This window comes from Syngnathoides biaculeatus, chromosome 7 (genome assembly GCF_019802595.1).
Source record: "Syngnathoides biaculeatus isolate LvHL_M chromosome 7, ASM1980259v1, whole genome shotgun sequence".
In the NCBI taxonomy this organism is placed as follows: domain Eukaryota; kingdom Metazoa; phylum Chordata; class Actinopteri; order Syngnathiformes; family Syngnathidae; genus Syngnathoides; species Syngnathoides biaculeatus.
Genome location: NC_084646.1, coordinates 25,383,286 through 25,401,062, shown reverse-complemented (window position 1 = coordinate 25,401,062; position 17,777 = coordinate 25,383,286). Strand labels below are relative to the sequence as shown.

The window sequence follows — 17,777 nt, the reverse complement described above, 5'->3', positions numbered from 1 at the left end:
AAGCCCCCTCTTCGTTTATATACTCTACTGGGAGGCTGACGTCGTCCCCGGGCTGCCTGCTGAACTGTTCCCAAACTATGCCAGGAATGTTTCGGCCTTTTTCCATCCAAGACGTAAGCCCCGCCCTGTCTAAACCGTGCTTCTTTTTTTTTTCTTCTTCTTCGGTGTCTCATTCTCAGATGGATTCCCCCCCCCCCCCAGTGATGCCCATAAGAATGTACTTTTCCCTCTCACTTTTTCCTTTCTTGTTTATCTTATCCTTCTTTCAAACGATTGTTGAAGCAATAACAAAAAGCAACACGTGTGTTCACTTGCTGCAAGTTTGTGTGTATTTAGGCAATATTTTGCAAAATTTGAAATACTTCCTCTGTCCCCTATGTGAATTCGGCTTGACATACAAAACGTCATTATTTCGTGCTCGTACAGGAATTGTTGGTTCGCCACCCCATTTAAAACGCGTTACTGTGGAAACTGTTTACAATAACAGGAACTTTTAATTTTTTCACATAAGAATCTGAAGGTGTGGGCTGCGATACGTTTGAACAGTCTATTTCTGTCCCTCCGCTGCCTTTATTCAGCGCACTTAAGCGCTTCCAGATGCGCGCCACAACGCAGACGTAACTATATTACCATATTTGGTATGGCAGTAGCCTACATTATTAACATAGCCCTAACCCCCCTTTTCCTTTTTCTTTTGGCAAGCAGACCACAGAGCATTCCTGACAGCTTAAAGGCTTGTTGAATATGTTCTTCACACAGGGAAATTCCTTTGCATTCATTGCTCGGGGCATTTTTTACTTTTTTTTCCCCCCACACTATCTGTCTCTCGCGTTTCCAAGGGGAGAAAAAGTAGGTCCCGTTACAAATGAAATGATCGGATTTTCCTCAAGTAATGTCGTAGTGGTGAAGTTGGGAGTGAGATAGACTTTGTTTGGATGGAGATAACACCATTAAAGATAGATGGAAACAAAGACAACAACCCGAGTCTTTGTATTCCGCTATTCCTGCAATATATGATCATTTTCGATAGGGTAATAGTTTAAGAAAGCCTATTTAATATTAGAACGCAAGTAACACGTGTGAATACCCTCTTGTGATGTTGTTTGTTTGTTTGTTATAATGTCCGGGATATGACGCACAACAAATCATTCATCTCAGAAACCCGAAGGTTTAAATCTACTGCGGTCGGCACTGGATTGTATCGCAGTGTCTAAGAAGTGGACACAAGTTGTACAAAACGGAGCCCCAGAAAATTGTTCCCGTCGAAGCAGCACGTCAGCCTTCCAGACACTAGATGGGGACATTTAAAAGGATGGTGCATGTATATGTTTATTCCATGGTTAAACATTATCTGGCGTCTGTCGAAATGTCATGTTTGATATTGTTATCGTGATAAGAACTGATCTGTGACCGCTCCGCAGTGTCATGAGTGTTTTAGGCCTGGGAGGCACACTTGCTTTGTGTAGTGGTCAACACAAATCACTATGCTCCCTTTGATAAGAAGGATTAAGTTTATATCTTCTCTAAACTCTCATTTTCCATGAATGGCATTGAAGACTAGCCATTGAAAAGTAAAACAAATACATTAGTGGGTACTCTTTTCTGTTCACTAGATATTTCAATTTGACTTTTAGCTATTGCTATTGCTATCCCACAGAGGTACTTCAGTTTTGTGAAAGGGCAATACTAAAGGGATGTGGGATGGAATGATTATTATATACTGTACAATCTAGCATTACTGTATGTGCTATGTTATCGTCGTTTCTCAATGTATTATTGTACTACGTCGTGTCGTTCTATAGATAATACTAAAAGTGTTACGGCAATCGGCTATGTTGTAGAAACATATTCCACTATATTATATTCAGGAGATGTCATAACTGTTGTGTCATTCCTCCATTTGTGTGTTTGTGTGTGCGCGCGGCTGTGCGTGCGTGCCTGTGCGTGCGTTTGTGTGTGGGTGTGTGTGTTTGAAGCAGCAGGAAGCGGCTCTGTGCCTTCAAATGGAAAGGGACAGATATATACAAAAAAAAAAAAGTAAAAGAAGAATGGGCTTGTTTCAACACTTTCTTCAGATTGGATCTTGCATAATAACGGAATAACTGAGCTCTGAATTTAGCCGAGGTCCACTGATGAAATCCAGAAACTCAAGTTCGTATTCCGCAGCACACTAACTTTGGCCAGCATTATTTCCTTTGTTTCATCTGTTTGTGCGACAACTGATTCTCACAAGTGTATACAGTATGCTGTGGATGTAGAAAGTCAAGCTCGAACAGAAGAGGCCCTCTCTCAAATGTCACCCACAAAGTCGGACAAATAGGATTGTCCAACAAGGTATTAGTAAAATGAAGAATTGGGATTCAGGTGAATCTAATCCAAATCCAGATTAATTAATAATCAGTTGGCTCCAAACTGTCGCTATCCTCTATGCTATATTAATAATCGATATTTGAGTTCTTGATTCTCTAATGGGTGGCAATTGCTCTGTAAATCCACATTGAGATCTATAAAGGGGAAAAAAATGACATGAACAGATGGATAACTAAGGAAATGGAGGTTGACTGCAGCCTCTCCTCCTCCTATGTCATTTATGTTCTCTTATTTTGAATAAATCATTCGATAATAAAAAAACTGCGCCTTACCTGTAGCCACGCATATGAGATTTTAATCACCTATTCAAATGTTACTCAATTTGCTAAATTAGCGGGATTTAAAAAACAGAATAGAAGACAGCCTTTATAATTCAAGTTATTCTGACGGAAAAAAAGAAACCTTCGTCAAAAGTGGAATTTTCTGTTACAATTGTCTGGAAATGCCTGCTATTTAGACTAACATTATTTCAGATTTTAAAGAAACGACAAGATGTCAAACGATATCCTAGTGGAGTCGAGTCATTGTTTTGGGATGAAGTCTTGACTATGAATTTTCCTCTGTTTGTCTTCTCCAGTTTTCGCATAATCTTTTTGACAACATTTCACTTTTCACCTGTCCAACATATTCCAGATGTCCCCTGGTTGTCTGCATTAAAATATTTTGAACAAACTGAAGGCATTCCTGCATGATTTTGCACGATGTGCAATGGTATGTCACCTTTTAAAAATTAAAAAGCATCTTCAAAATAGGCCGTCAATGCAATTGCTCGCAGTTTATTGTGGTCCCTGCAGTTGTGTAATGGTACATCTCACATTAGATTGAGCATATCATCACAGTTATACCAAACAAATTTGGGGCAGTGTTTCTGGTGCCGCTTCATCCACAACTGCTGGATTGGGTCTGGTTTCAGTTGCTGCTTAGTTATGAAAGCACAGTATACCATCCAGGTGTACTTCATGTAGGAGGGTTTTTCCTCCATCTAAGTAAGCCAAATTCCTGAGCATGAAGGGGAAAAAAAGTGGGGGGTCTTTTTTGTGCCACTACTTTCTATGATGAGAAATGATGGAAAAAATAGTCCAAGTGTATGGGTGGTGCAGATGTTTGTGTCAGGGGGCGAGGCTTTGGTTGGTGAGCTTGGCTTGGCGGAAAAAAAGGAATGTGGGGCTCCTGCAATGTTTCAAGCAGTTGGAGATAATTGAGGGAATCTGGAACAAGGAAAGACAAACCAAGGTCCTGCAGTGGAAGAATGTGCTTCTGGGATGGCTGAGGAAACATTCCGTCTATACAGACCGCTTCACACAGCCCAAAACCTCGCTCAAATGGCACCTTTGGGAATATAAACCCTTCTTTTCTTCTAACGTGGACATAATGTTCTCCTATTGCTCTGCAGTACACCTCAGGTACCACAATACTTCTATTGTTATTGTCTTTGTTGATATACAGTACCTTGTGAAAGTATTCGGCCCCCTTAAACTTTTCAACCTTTCACCACATTTCAGGCTTCAAACATCAAGATATAAGATGAATATTTTTTTGTCAAAAATCAACAAGTGGGACACAATCGTGAAGTGGAATGAAATTTATTGGATATTTTAAACTTTTTTAACACATAAAAACCTGAAAAGTGGGGCATGCAATATTATTCATCCAACTTGTATTAATACTTTGTAGCGCCATCTTTTGCTCCAATTACAGCTGCAAGTCGCTTCGAGTATATCCCTATCAGTTTTGCACATTGAGAGACTGAAATTCTTGCCCATTCTTCCTTAGAAAACAGCTTGACCTCAGTGAGGTTGGATGGAGAGCGTTTGTCAACAACAGTCTTCAGCTCTGCCCACAGCGTCTCGATTAGATTCAGGTCTGGACTTTGACTTGGGCATTCTAACCCCTGGATATGTTTATTTGTGAAGCATTCCATTGTAGATTTGGCTTTGTGTTTTGGATCATTGTCCTGTTGGAAGATAAATATTCGTCCCAGTGTCAGGTGTTTTGCAGACTCCAACAGGTTTTCTTCCAGAATGGTCTTGTATTTGGCTCCATTCATCTTCCCATCAATTTGATCCATCTTCCCTGTCCCTGCTGAAGATAAGCAGACCCAAACCATCAGGCTGCCACCACCATGTATGACAGTGGGGATGGTGTTCTGGGTGATGAGCTGTGTTGTTTTTACGCCAAATATATCATTTTGCATTGTGGCCAAAAAGTTGGAGTTTAGTTTCATCTGACCAGAGCACATTCTTCCACATGTTTGGTGTGTCTCCCAGGTTGCTTGTGGCAAAGTTTCAACAAGACTTTTATGGATATCTTTGAGAAATGGCTTTCTTCTTGCCACTCGTCCATAAAGGCCAGATTTGTGCAGTGTACGACTGATTGTTTTCCTATTATCAGACCCTCCCACCTCAGCTGTAGATCTCTGCAGTTCATCCATAGTAATCATGGGCCTTTTGGCTGCATCTCTGATCAGTCTTCTCCTTGTTCGAGATGAAAGTTTAGAGGGACGGCCAGGTCTTGGTAGATTTGAAGTAGTCTGATACTCCTGCCATTTCAATATAATTGGTTGCACAGTGCTCCTTGAGATGTTTAAAGCTTGGGAAATCTTTTTGTATCAAATCCACCTTTAAATTTCTCCACAAAAGTATCTCGAATCTCCCTGGTGTGTTCCTTGGTCTTCATGATGTTCTCTGCACTTTGAACAGAACCCCAAGACTATCACAGAGCAGGTGCATTTATATGGAGACTTGATTACACACCGGTGAATTCTATTTATCATCATCAGTCAAGAGTGGATCATTCAGAGATCCTCAATGAACTTCTGGAGTGAGTTTGCTGCACTGAAGTAAAGGGGCCGAATCATTTTCCACACCCCACTTTTCAGGTTTTTATTTGTTAAAAAAGTACAAAATATCCAATAAATGTCATTCCACTTCAAGATTGTGTCCCACCTCTTGTTGATTCTTGACAAAAAATGAACATTTTATATCTTTATGTTTGAAGTCTAAAATGTGGTGAAAGATTGAAAAGTTCAGGGGGCCCAAATACTTTTACGAGGCACTGTATATCTTTTTCAAAAGTCTTTATTAGCATCTTAAAAGCAGCTCATCAGTTTTTTTTCTTATTCTTTGAAATAATAGTTTGAATTTTTCTGCATGTTACATCCTCTAGTGCAGTGATTTCCAACCTTTATAGAGCCAAGGCACACCAACAAAAGTAAATGTCACCAAAAATGAATCAATTAATTACTCTATCTACTTCCTGCCATCTAATAGAATAGGATTTCTTTGTTCTGTCTGTCATTGTGTCTCTCTGGCAAGCAGAGGTGAATAAAGATACATTATTTCTTGGAATAAATGTTTTTTTTAGCAATTACATAAAATTGGATAATTTCCCACGGCACACCTCCAGAGCGCTGTTTGGGAATCACTGCTCCAGTGTCTGATTATCAGTCCATCTGTCCATTTGTTGGTCACCTCGTCTGTCTGTTGATGGCTCCTTCTGTCAATCCAGCAGTCGCTCAATCATGTGCATCCGTCAGTCAGTCAGCCGGTCAGTCCTTCAGTCTTTTTGTCAGTCCATTGGTCTATAGGTCTGCCTGTTTGTTTGATCATCTTTCAGTTTGCCTGCTGGTCCATCAGTCAGTGGATCAGTCCATCTGGCTATCCGGCAGTTTGTTTATGCGGCGGCGCGTTTATCTTTCAATTAGTCAGTCGGTCCTTCCGTCTGTTTCTAAAAACTGCTTTGTTTAAATTGGTATTATACCTTTGCATTTGTATCGTGTTGCAATCTCACATGAACACAACGTAAACTTATGCTCAATTAGTTATTACTAATTCTGAAGACAGCCCAATATGCTTGAATATGCTTAAGCGTGAAAAAGCTTAATGTTGCTTGATGTCCGAAAACTGGAATCATTTCAATCACTGATGTTGGCATTTCGCCTTGTGCCCACATCAAACTTTGAAAATAGTGAAACAATCAGCTCAATATTTTGGATTTCCCTCTTCATAAGCGCTCACTATACATAAATACTATGCCAAAACTATGGTATACAATGAATAAAATAAGTATTTGAACACCCTGCTATATTGCAAGTTCTCCTACTTAGAAATCATGGAGGGGTCTGTAATTTTCATTGAAGGTGCATGTCCACTGTGAGAGAGATAATCTATAAAGAAAAATCCAAGAATCACAATGTATGACTCTTTAACGATTTATTTGTATGATACAGCTGCAAATAAGTATTTGAACATCTGCCTATAAGCTAGAATTCTGACCCTCAAAGACCTGTTAGTCCGCCTTTAAAAGTCGACCTCCACTCCATGGATTATCCTGAATCAGATGCACCTGTGAGGTCTTTAGCTGCATAAACCCCATACAATCAGTAAGACTCATTCTTGTAACATGGCCAAGACCAAAGACCTGTCCAAAGACACAAGAGACAAAATTGTACAACTCCACACGGCTGGAAAGGGCTACGGAGAAATTGCCAAGCAGCTTGGTGAAAAAAGGTCCATTGTTGGAGCAATTGTTAGAAATCGGAAGAAGCTAAACATGATGGTCAAGCTCAATCAGAGTGGAGCCCCATGCAAGATAACACCTCGTGGGGTCTCAACGATCCTTAGAAAGGTGAGGAATCAACCCAGGATTACATGACAGGAAAAGAAAAGAGCTGGGACCACCGTTTCCAACGTGACTGTTGGTAATACACGAAGACGTCATGGTTTGAAATCATGCGTAGCACGGAATGTTCCCCTGCTTAAACCAGCACATGTCTTAAGGCTGTCTTAAGTTTGCCAACGACCATTTGGATGATACAGAAGAGTCATGGGAGAAAGTTTTGTGGTAAGATGAGACCAAAATGTAACATTTTGGTCGTAATTCAACTCTGTGTTTTGAGTTAGACGAATGATGATTTCCATCCCAAGAACACCATCCCTTCAGTGAAGCATGGGGGTGGTAGCATCATGCTTTGGGGGTGTTTTTCTGCACATGGGACAGGACAACGGCACTGTAATAAGGAGAGGATGACTGCAGCCATGTATTGTGAGATTTTGGGGAACAACCTCAGTCAAAGCATTGAAGATGGGTCGTGGCTGGGTCTTTTTCTTCATGACAATGACCCGAAGCACACAGCGAGGAAAACCAAGGAGTGGCTCTGTAAGAAGCATATCAAGGTTCTGGCGTGGCCTACGTGTCTCCAGACCTAAACCCGGTGGAAAATCTTTGGAGGGAGCTGAAACTCAGTGTTTCTCAGCGACAGCCCAGAAACCTGTTTGATCTAGAGAACTACAGGAAACGTTTGACCTCTGTAATTGCAAACAAAGACTACTCTATCAAATATTAACATTTTCTCAGGTGTTCAAATACTTATTTGCAGCTGTATCACCCAAATAAATTGTTAAAAAATCATACATTGTGATTTCTGGATTTTTCTTTTTAGATTATCCCTCTCACAGTGGAAATGCACCTGCGATGAAAATTTCAGATCCTTCCATGATTTCTAAGTGGGAGAACTTGCAATACAGCAGGGTGTTCAAATACTCGTTTTCTTCACTGTAAATTTTGGACATTAATTGAAAAAAACCTGAAAATAAAGAACATTTTTGAAATCCAAGCAAAATCTGGATATGTGCCACCTTTCACAGCCACACCCGGAAGAAACGTCCTTGCTCCAGCCCCGTGACGCCGATGGTGCTTAGCATCTGTCTGCCTTAGCATATCCCGCAGAATACTGCATCAAAGGAGCGACCAGAAAAGGAGCTTTTTTCCTGATTCACTGACAAAAATCAGTCAGTAATGGAACTACCTTTTAGTATTCTTTTCTTTCTTGTAACACAATAATGTGGTTGTGACATTTCAAGGTTGTTCTAACACTGACTTCATTTGCTTTTTTTTTCATTCATGTACAATCTCAAATTTTCAAGTGAAACATGTAGTCGAGATAATGTGTCAAATTATTTCCAAAGTAGAAATGTGGTTAAAGAAGTATTGAATGTTGACACGTAATATGAATGTCATTATGTTGCATGTGTACTTGTTTTGTACCAAACCAGCAAAGTACGGTCGTCATGTATGTGCTACAAAACCAATATTCTTTGGACATGAATTGCAAGTATGTAAAAGTTGGTTCTTTCAAAATAACACGAGTGTATGAGTGTAGAAACTGATCTAACAGGGTTTTAGTCTTCATGTTAATACATTATCAATATTTGGATTTGTGATATCCTTTGTAAACACTATCTTCTTCAGGGAACCTTTTTTGAATGCTATTCACCACACAAGATGGGATATACACTGTATATTCTCTACATCTAAAGCAACGCTTCAGAAAAGCATCAAACACATCGGAACATCATAAACATTAAACGCCATTAGCTTTGGCTTCTTAGCCGTTAGCTGAAACGTCATTAGCTATAGCTTCTTAGCCGTTATCTGTAGCATCTTGATAGTTCGTCTTTGTCCATAATTCCTCTTAGTCTGTCTTTCCTCCTCGTTCCACTTTTCTTTTGACACCGCGGACGATTCTGTCGCCAATGTAATGTTCATGTTCTAAGGAATTGAGACTGAGAGCTGTTTAGGACGTTAAATGCTCCTCCATTACCTCTCATTCCCGAATGCTCCTCATACACATCAAAAGCTGTGCCATGATCATTACAATAGATAAATTGTCTTTCGAAATGAGCTTGTCTGGAAAATCTGTGTGATCCATATATTGCGACTGTTGTCATTGTTCGCTTTCACTGAAAAACCCCTCTCTAACGTGTCAAGTTCCTCTTGGGGGTATTCTGGCTCAAACTCATCGGCTTGAATATTGTACATTGTGATTGTTTGTTTTGTTTGTTTGTAATTATTTTTCACAAAAATCTTCCACAAAATGCCAGATAGTGGACGTTCTCTTTTCGGTGAAATGTATCCACGAGCAATGGGGGCTCGGAACAGGAAGCACTGCAGACGTGGCCAACACTGATTGGCTGTCAGTTTTCCAACTGAGGTCATTGAAATGTCTGAGTGACAAAGGAATTTCAATAATACTTTTCTAATTTAGAGATGTTTCTAGGTGAAATCTGTGGATAATTTTGGCATTAAAAGAAACACTGAACTCTCACCTCCTAACTTTTAAAGTCCTCCTTTAAATGTCCTGTGTTTTGGCAACTTACATTATCGTTGAGTGACTCTCTAACATGGAAATCGTATAAAATCCAAATCTAATTCTAATAAATGCACCTTGGTTTTGTCTTGTGAATTTAGAGAAACTCTTTGACAGCTCTTTCTGTTTGACCAGTTTTGTATCCCCCTTCTCCATATTTGGCTGAGGTCGCCTACTTTCCTCTGATTGGTGGTGTAGAAGACCCACTTGTGTGAGCACGTGTTTGTCATATTGACAGCGCTGGCTCGGGAGGAAAAAGGGAAGTCATAAATCTTTGCTAGGGACCTAGATAAGTTTGAGAAATTCAAAAGACTCGATTTCAGGCCCCTTGGCAGAAAAACTTGGACTCAGGTATGAGTGGACAATTTAAATGTATATTTTCATTTACTGAGGCACTGAAGAGGTAATATCCATCCATTTTCTTAGCTGCTTATCCTCAAAAGGGTCACGAAAAATGCTGGAGCCTATCCCAGATGTCAATAGGCAGGAAGCGAGATACGCCCCGAACTTGTTGCGAGCCAATCGCCAGGCACATCGGGACAAACGGCCGCACCCACATTCACAGCTAGGGGCAATTTAGAGTGTCCAAATAATGTGACATGTTTTTGGGATGTGGGAGGAAACCGGAGTGCCCGGAGAAAATCCATGGAGGCCAGGGGGAGAACATGCAAACTCCACACTGGCGGATCCGGGATTGAACCCGAGACCTCAGAACTGTGAGGCCAATGCTTTTTAACTGTTCCACCATGCCGTCTGAGGTAATATCCATCGATCCATTTTCCAAGCTGCTTATTCTCACAAGTGTCGCCAGAGGGCTGGAGCCTATCCCAGCTAATTTTGGGCGAAAGGCAGGCTACACCGTTAACTGGCCGTCAAGTCAGTCGCAGGGCACGTATTACATCTCAAATACTAGAAAAAGTTGGTTTGCCAAATATGTCCCCTTTAACTTTCCTGTTTGTGTTAGCTGGGGATGAACACACACAACTACCGGTTCTTCGAGAGGCTGTAATAATTTGAACAAGTTCGCCTTGGTGGAGCAAACTGTTCAGCTCCTCAACTCTAACCCATTATACACACACGGTTTTTCTAAGTCCTGCAGTTCTCAGTCATTGAAGATCTCAAAACCTTGACTTTGCCTCTATTTACTTAGACTACCTCTCTCTGTATATATGGTAGAATTAAGTCATATTGTCGTATGCAGAGGTTGTAAAAAGTAGTTAGCCCCCGTTTATTCTCACTAGGGCAACAGGCCCCGGGTGAGATCTGTGACCAATCCCAGCTGACTTTGGGCAAGAGGCAGCGTACATGCAGCCTCATGCAAGAGTAGCAACTTTATCTAATTTTGACAAAGTAAAGCGTAGAAAGAACACATTTGTTTACAACTCTAGGCAATGTGACAATGTTTGGCATGTTAATTGAAACGGTACAGATACTGAAGTATTTTTATTATTATTATGGTATGGTTACCCATAGTATATATTTACATGCACTTGATCTATTGATTTGAAATTGGTGGGACCTTAGCCCCTGTCCTCCATGCAGTGCTGCATCGAGGCTCTTTGCAGGTGCAGCGTGCAAGCGGCTGTCACTTGTTGGGCAGTGCGCCTCTCCAAGGGCTGACAGGCTGTTCGCTGGCTTCACGTGACGGTCGCTGCGCGTCACCGCGACCCGCCAGGAGGCTAAAGCGCGGCTCGCTGGCACTCAATGGAGCAGACGTCTCTGTCAATTAAGAATTAACTCCAGCGTGGTGAATGAGTAAACCGGACATCTTTGTGACAGCTGATGCTCACTGATTTCCCGGGTTGCTCTGCAGGCTCGATTGTTTCCCCCTGTTATTTATCAGCGTGCCAAGGGGAAAACATGGCTGGTTTAATGGCAGCTTTTGGTTGTTACACTCACGCTATCGTCCGCGGAGTTCCGACGTCTTTGGCCAAAGAGGCGCTCCGGACCGGCCAGGCGGAAGTGGATTCAAGTAAGGCGCAAAGGGAACACGATGCGTACGTCCACGTCCTGAGGAGCACGCTGGGTCTCGAGATCGTGGAGCTGCCTGCTGATGAGACGCTCCCGGACTGCGTGTTCGTGGAGGATGCGGCTGTTGTGTGTGGGGACACGGCGCTCATCACCAGACCGGGTGCAGAGAGCAGGAGGAGAGAGGTAGGAAAGTGGCAACATATGCTCCGCATCATTGAATGTTTTCCTGGGGAGCTTTGCTGGGCGTTCTTGCCTAGCAATTAAGAACTGCCGCTGGACGTGCACAGGATTGTTTAATTGCATGTGATGTCTCGTTCTTCAAATATTTCACTGCATTCAACTCCATTGCAACAATAGCAACTTTAGCATCCCACAATTAAAGTAGGCCTTTAGACTTAGACTTTAGCCTTCACCACTCTTCACAAAAGAATGTTGGTGATAAGGCACATGGGCAACGCCCATTTAAGACCACAATGCATTTCTATTCAATTTGATACAAATTGTGCAACATTAAGGTGAGAGGTGCTTTGCACAAATATGTTATAGACCAAATTAATACCATAAATAATGACTTACACTGTGTGTTATTTTATAGTTGTGGAAGCTAACGTTTGTTGAGAGACTTCATGCACACACACAAGATGCGTGCGTGTGGAACACTGAGTTAGCGACAGAGGGAGGAAAACAGAGACAATGGGGTAAATGGTTGGTCGGCTTCTGTGAAAGCCGCTGTCGGTTCAGATCAGAGTCACTTTATTTGGTACAGTAGCACTAAGGGGGCCTGGTGTCACTGTGAAACAGTCTTTATGGAAGATGGTGCGCTCACCAAACCACAAGTTGTGTTCGGAACAACCACAGTAATCCATACACACAAAGAAATTAGAAAAAATGGTCAGAGGCTAAGTTGTGTATATAGTGAAATGGCACAGGTAAAACGTTTTGAATATATGACAAAGAGGAGGTGTAAAAAGGCATGACCCCTCCTCAGTGCGAATGAATATCAGAGGGCTCAGTCCTAAACGATGGCCGACATAAAGATCTCATTGCCAAGCTGTCACCGGTACTGCTGTCACAAGGAAAACAATGAGTAATGTACTCCACCACCATGGCCTGTTTGCACGCTCATCAGGAGCAAGATCTCATTGCTGAAATAAAACAGCATGTAAAAACGTGTTTAAAATATGCTGACCAACATTTGGACAAGCCAGTTAAATACTGGATAAATATTGTCTGGTTGGATTAGAGCCAAATTGAGCTCTCTGGATGCCATGTTGCAAATCATGTTTGGCGAGCATTAGATCATTCAAAGAGTTAAATTCTGCTCCCATTTGACCAGGTTATATTCTCCTAGTATTTACCTGGCTTGTCCAAATGTTATTCATCTCAACATCTTGTTGAACTTTGAATGAGCTTTGAGATTTTCTCATCAAAGGGTTCTTTGCATGGTGATCTTGCATACAGGTCATGGTGGTGGAGTGCATTACTCACTGTTTTCCCTGTGATAACAGTACTGCTATTTCCAGGTCTTTTTGAAGCTTTCCACTGGTGGTCTTTGGCTCTTGGACAATTCTTCTGATTATTCTTTTCCCCCCTCTGTCAGAAATATTGCAAGGAGCACCTGATCAAGGCAAATTTATAGTGGTTTGATTGGCTTTCCATTTACGCATTATAGCCTCATCCCTGCTTACTGCAACATTCAGATGCTTCGATGTACGCCTGTAACCAATGCCATCGTTGCGTTTTGCAGCAATTTTTTTGTGACTGTCTTGAGACAGCTCTCTGCTCTTTCCCATCATGAGATTTTTCTCGACTCAAACTTTGGTACCGAGACCTTTTTGAAGACCATCCATTAGGACCGAACCATCTGATATTAATTTTCACTGACAAGGGCTGGATTACTGTTAGATTTTTGATGGATCTTACGTGTTGTTTTAGCTTTCCATGTGTTTTTGCACCTCTCTTCATGTGTTCCATACATTTTCCCTGTGTTATTTCATATGATTACACACAACTTGGTTTCTGATCTTTTGTTCTACTTTCTTATGAATGGATTACTTGGGTTGTTACTTTTCTGATGTAACACATACACATTCTCACTTCCCACTATCACATTTTTTGTTTTCATTTATTTTTTTTTTTGCACACACTGAGTGATAAGTTCACTTTATTTTCTATAGTTCAAGTATATATCAACAAGTGCATTAAATGGGGGTGCTTTGCGGGGTACTCCCCACAGCGACATTGTGTCCTTGCATTGTTATACTAGTTCTTTCTCATTTGCCAGTTGCCTGCCTTGTTGGGGTCTCTCTTACAGACAATGTCATCTATTTGAGATTTAAAAACTCCTGTCAATATGGGAGATATCCTTTGCATTGGTTAAACTAATGTGATTATACATTACAATACTAATAAAATAATAATACATACTAATCTACCAACAATGAGCTAACATTGATTGAGAGAAAATCTTCAGATACGATAATTTCCCGTGTATATTGCGTCCTGAAGTATAATGCATACCACCTAAGTTGACCTAAAAAATCAGGAAAACCCTTCTACCAATGTACAATGCGCACCACCAATTTGCTGCTATCAATATGCTCAAAATATTAGGAATTATCTGTATTTCTATTTCGCTAGGTTTTACTTTTATTATTTGTACTTCTATTGTTTTTCCAAAAATTGTCTGAACTACAATCATTAATAATAATCTTTGTGCATGTGCTGATGTAGCGGTAATATACTGTATATCTCTGGACAGGACATGGTTATCCTGGTCCCTGTAATTGTCAGAACAGAATCCCTCAACCAACTAAAATAAATGCTCAATGATGGTATTACATTTTATTAATACTGATGATAACACGTGTGACAGTCTTCAAGAACTAATTCAACAATGTTTAACTTTGTTAACTTTGTCAGTGCTTTGGAGGGCATCTCTGGGATCTGCGCAACTTTCACACATCCCAAAACCTTTCCAAATGCTTTTTGATTATTTTCGCCTTTGTCTTTCTCCTAATCTCATATTCGATTCAGCTACATTTTTACTGCCGTGCTGCTTTGCGGTTGCCCACTTCTTTGGCAGGAATGATGACACTTTTCTTTTCAAAGCAGCTGCATAACTAGCCCTTGTAGTTTTTTGTCTTAGTTTAAGTCAAATCCAACTCACCGGCATCTGTTTCTGATATTTGGTGCAGTAGCAACACATACAATGTATGCTACGCTAACGATCGTAAAATGGATAACTCCCGCCAGCTGGTCAGGAATCTCAGGTTGGCAGTGCGCATTACCGTAATACATGTAAATGTCTCACATAAGACGTCGAATATCATATTGAAATGTTGATTTATAGTTTTTTTTTACCACCCGATTTACCTGTATGATTATACAATGTGATTTTTAATCTATACCTAAATATGATGCACTGTACTGACTTTTTAAAAATATTTTTGCAAAATTTTACACATTATTCATGAGAAATTAGGGTTTATACAAGTTGATTGTTGATAGAGATAGACACTGCGCATTTTTGTATGATTTAAGGTGTGCAGACAGGATAGAAAATTCTGTCCTGAAGACATAATATTTAGGTCATGTTTAGGTCATGCTTTGTAGACCAAATATTTGGGTTTAGTCCTCTTTGTGAAACGCTCTTTCTGGTCAGGCAAGCCCCACCCCCACCCTTCTCCAAACTAACACTATTCTGCGTAAATACCTTGTTTTGACTAGACAGCCCGCAAATTCAAATTCCTATCTATTCTTGCCACTCTTATGACTTCCTTTATGGAACTAACTGGGTTTGCTTTAGTAAGGTTTGACATCGATGTGTGAATGGAGCAGAAATTGTAAAGATAACTGGGACCCATCAAGTATAATGCGGGTCTGGGTCAACATCACTTCTCCAAGTATCTTTCATATTCCTGTTGCATTTTAACCTTCTGCAATAGGTCTGTCTGCGTTTTTTGGCTTTATACGTACAACAGAATATTGCCCTATTGGTGCCTTATATTAATTTTCTTGCATATTATAAAAACTTTTTAAAAAATAATGTGACTTTCATCAAGAGTAATTAATGACCACAATTTCTCCAGTTAGATATGTTTGTTCGATTTGGAGTAAAGTGTGCAAAAATACATCTCCTATATTGATTGACTAATTGAATTGTCTGTCATGAAAGTCTGCTGTCACTGAAAAGACATTTACAGCCGTGAGCATTTCACGGAAACGATCATTCCGTTACCATGTCGTTACACAGCCTGAGAAAACACGGAACCGAAAGTCTGTTTCCCAGATCTCAGGGCTTACTTTTAATAAAATTCGCCCACGTGTGGAATGTAAAACAAGTTCTCAACGAAATTCAACAATCTGTATAAAACGAACCTACATGAACCCCTTTATTTTTAATGATTAAAACTCCCACCTTTGTCAGTGTGGTTTACAAACGGCACCGGTTTCCGCTTCTGCGCTACGCATGCGCAAGGTCGAGTTATTCATATCCGGGTCACTCAAATGCTAGTCAAACATGTCGGTTGCTAAGCGTAAAAGACAAGAGACTGTGTCCCTAAAGACGTTCCAAAGGTGGACTATATCTGAAGAATTTATTGCCGAAACCAATGAAGAAGGTGAGGTGATAAAGCTGAGGTGCAGAATATGAATATAAAATCGTTTCCCACCATTTCCCAGGACAAAAATCAACGGAACCGAAAGATCGGTTACCATACTTGCCGAAATCCTCATGCCTGATTTACAACACAATGTGATATAGTATATTCAACAATCTTTCAAAAAACATTCCATCATTCAGGTGCACAACACTCCAAGGATGTGATTTTTTTTGTTGTTTTTTTGTGAGCATAAATTATATGATCCCCCTACTGAATTAGTACATTTGTGCACAGACAAATGATCTCTTTGTTGTTTTATTCAAATGTTTATAGTCGTAGACATGTATGTTGTTGAATAAAATAAGTCTTTTACTACAAATCATTGTTTGTAAGCACATGAATGCAATGTTTCTGATAGTTGGTCAGCAGGTTTGCAGTGCACACAGCTCGGGAAGAATTTTGATCCATTCGTCTTTCCAGAAACACAAATTCTTGCAGTTTTCTTGGCTGCTCCTGAAGCTCGAAGATTCTACAGAATTTCTGTGGGGTTAAGGTCTGGAGAAAGACGAGGTCGGCCATTCATTTGTTACCCTGGCAGAATGTTTTGAGTCCTTGTCATGCTGAAACCCCCTTCCATGACCCATATTCAGTGTTCTTGTTGAGGAAAGGTTTTCATCCAAGATTTTATAGACTCTGTTTATTACCCCCTAAATGCGGTTAAGTCAGCCTGAACCTTTTGTAGAAAAACACATTTTCACCTCACTTGATTGTGTGCATGGTATTTTTTGGGTCGTACTCAGATTTCCTCATCCCGCATAGACAGCAGGTTAAATGCCAAATAGTTCCACTTTGCTTTCACCTGACCACAGGACTTTCTCCCAATCCTTCTGAGTCATTTGACTCATTTACTATCGATGCTCACTGGCAAACTTAAGGCAGCACTTCATAGGTCCTTCTGGAGGTTAGGGACCTTACTAGCACTGCTGTATATCTACTGTAGCTACCTCAACGGTGACATGGTTACACAGGCAATGCGCAACTTATCTCCTATTGCCTTTGAAAAGTTAATAAGAAAGCGATAAAGAACACAAAATAGTCAAAACTGCTGCTTTTTTTATATTTTAGTGCATAACTTGTAGTATAAGTAAATGATCATAGTATATATGCCAAGGACAATCCCGCTTTGGTGGACATTTGCCATGGATCATGTGCAAAGACTTGAAAATTACCAGACCAGACAAAGTCCTTCACACGCACGTACGCACACTCAGCATCCTTCTGTCACCGCAGAAAACGCATAGTACAGGAGGCTGCAAGACAGCTGCTGGAGACTTGGAAACAGGAACTCCTCTCAGTCCTGCAATATGACGTGCTCACACTCAGCCGTCACCGGGGGTGTGTGAATGTCTGGTTTGGTGTGTGAGACCACAGGAAGTAGTCAATGCGTGGTTGTGTAGGGAGGGGAAAAAAATACCTCACTTTTCCGTCAGAGAGGGCACAAAAAATGGCTTACCTTTCTTTACAAGAAATGCCTTATAATTTGTAAAGCATAAAACTGAGAATAGATATAGTTTAAAAATAAGCTATACATAATAGCTCTTATGGAATGCATGTTATCGCATATGAATAGAATTAGTCATATCCATAAACATTTAGATATCCTTTAGATTGTATTCTGTCATCAT

The 17,777-nt window shown here is 40.6% G+C and overlaps 1 protein-coding gene across 2 annotated transcripts in view; it reads left to right on the top strand.

Annotated features, from left to right (window-relative positions):
• Positions 1-11,017: 11,017 nt before the first annotated feature.
• Positions 11,018-17,777, top strand: part of ddah1 (dimethylarginine dimethylaminohydrolase 1) — a 76,120-nt gene continuing 69,360 nt past the window's right edge. Inside the window, exon 1 of one of the 2 annotated variants that reach the window (XM_061825008.1) lies at positions 11,018-11,671. In XM_061825008.1, the coding sequence (XP_061680992.1) occupies positions 11,300-11,671 (372 nt within the window). In that variant the 5' untranslated portion in view covers positions 11,018-11,299. The remainder of the gene's footprint in view (positions 11,672-17,777) is intronic. The other variant, XM_061825009.1, reaches the window with a different exon arrangement.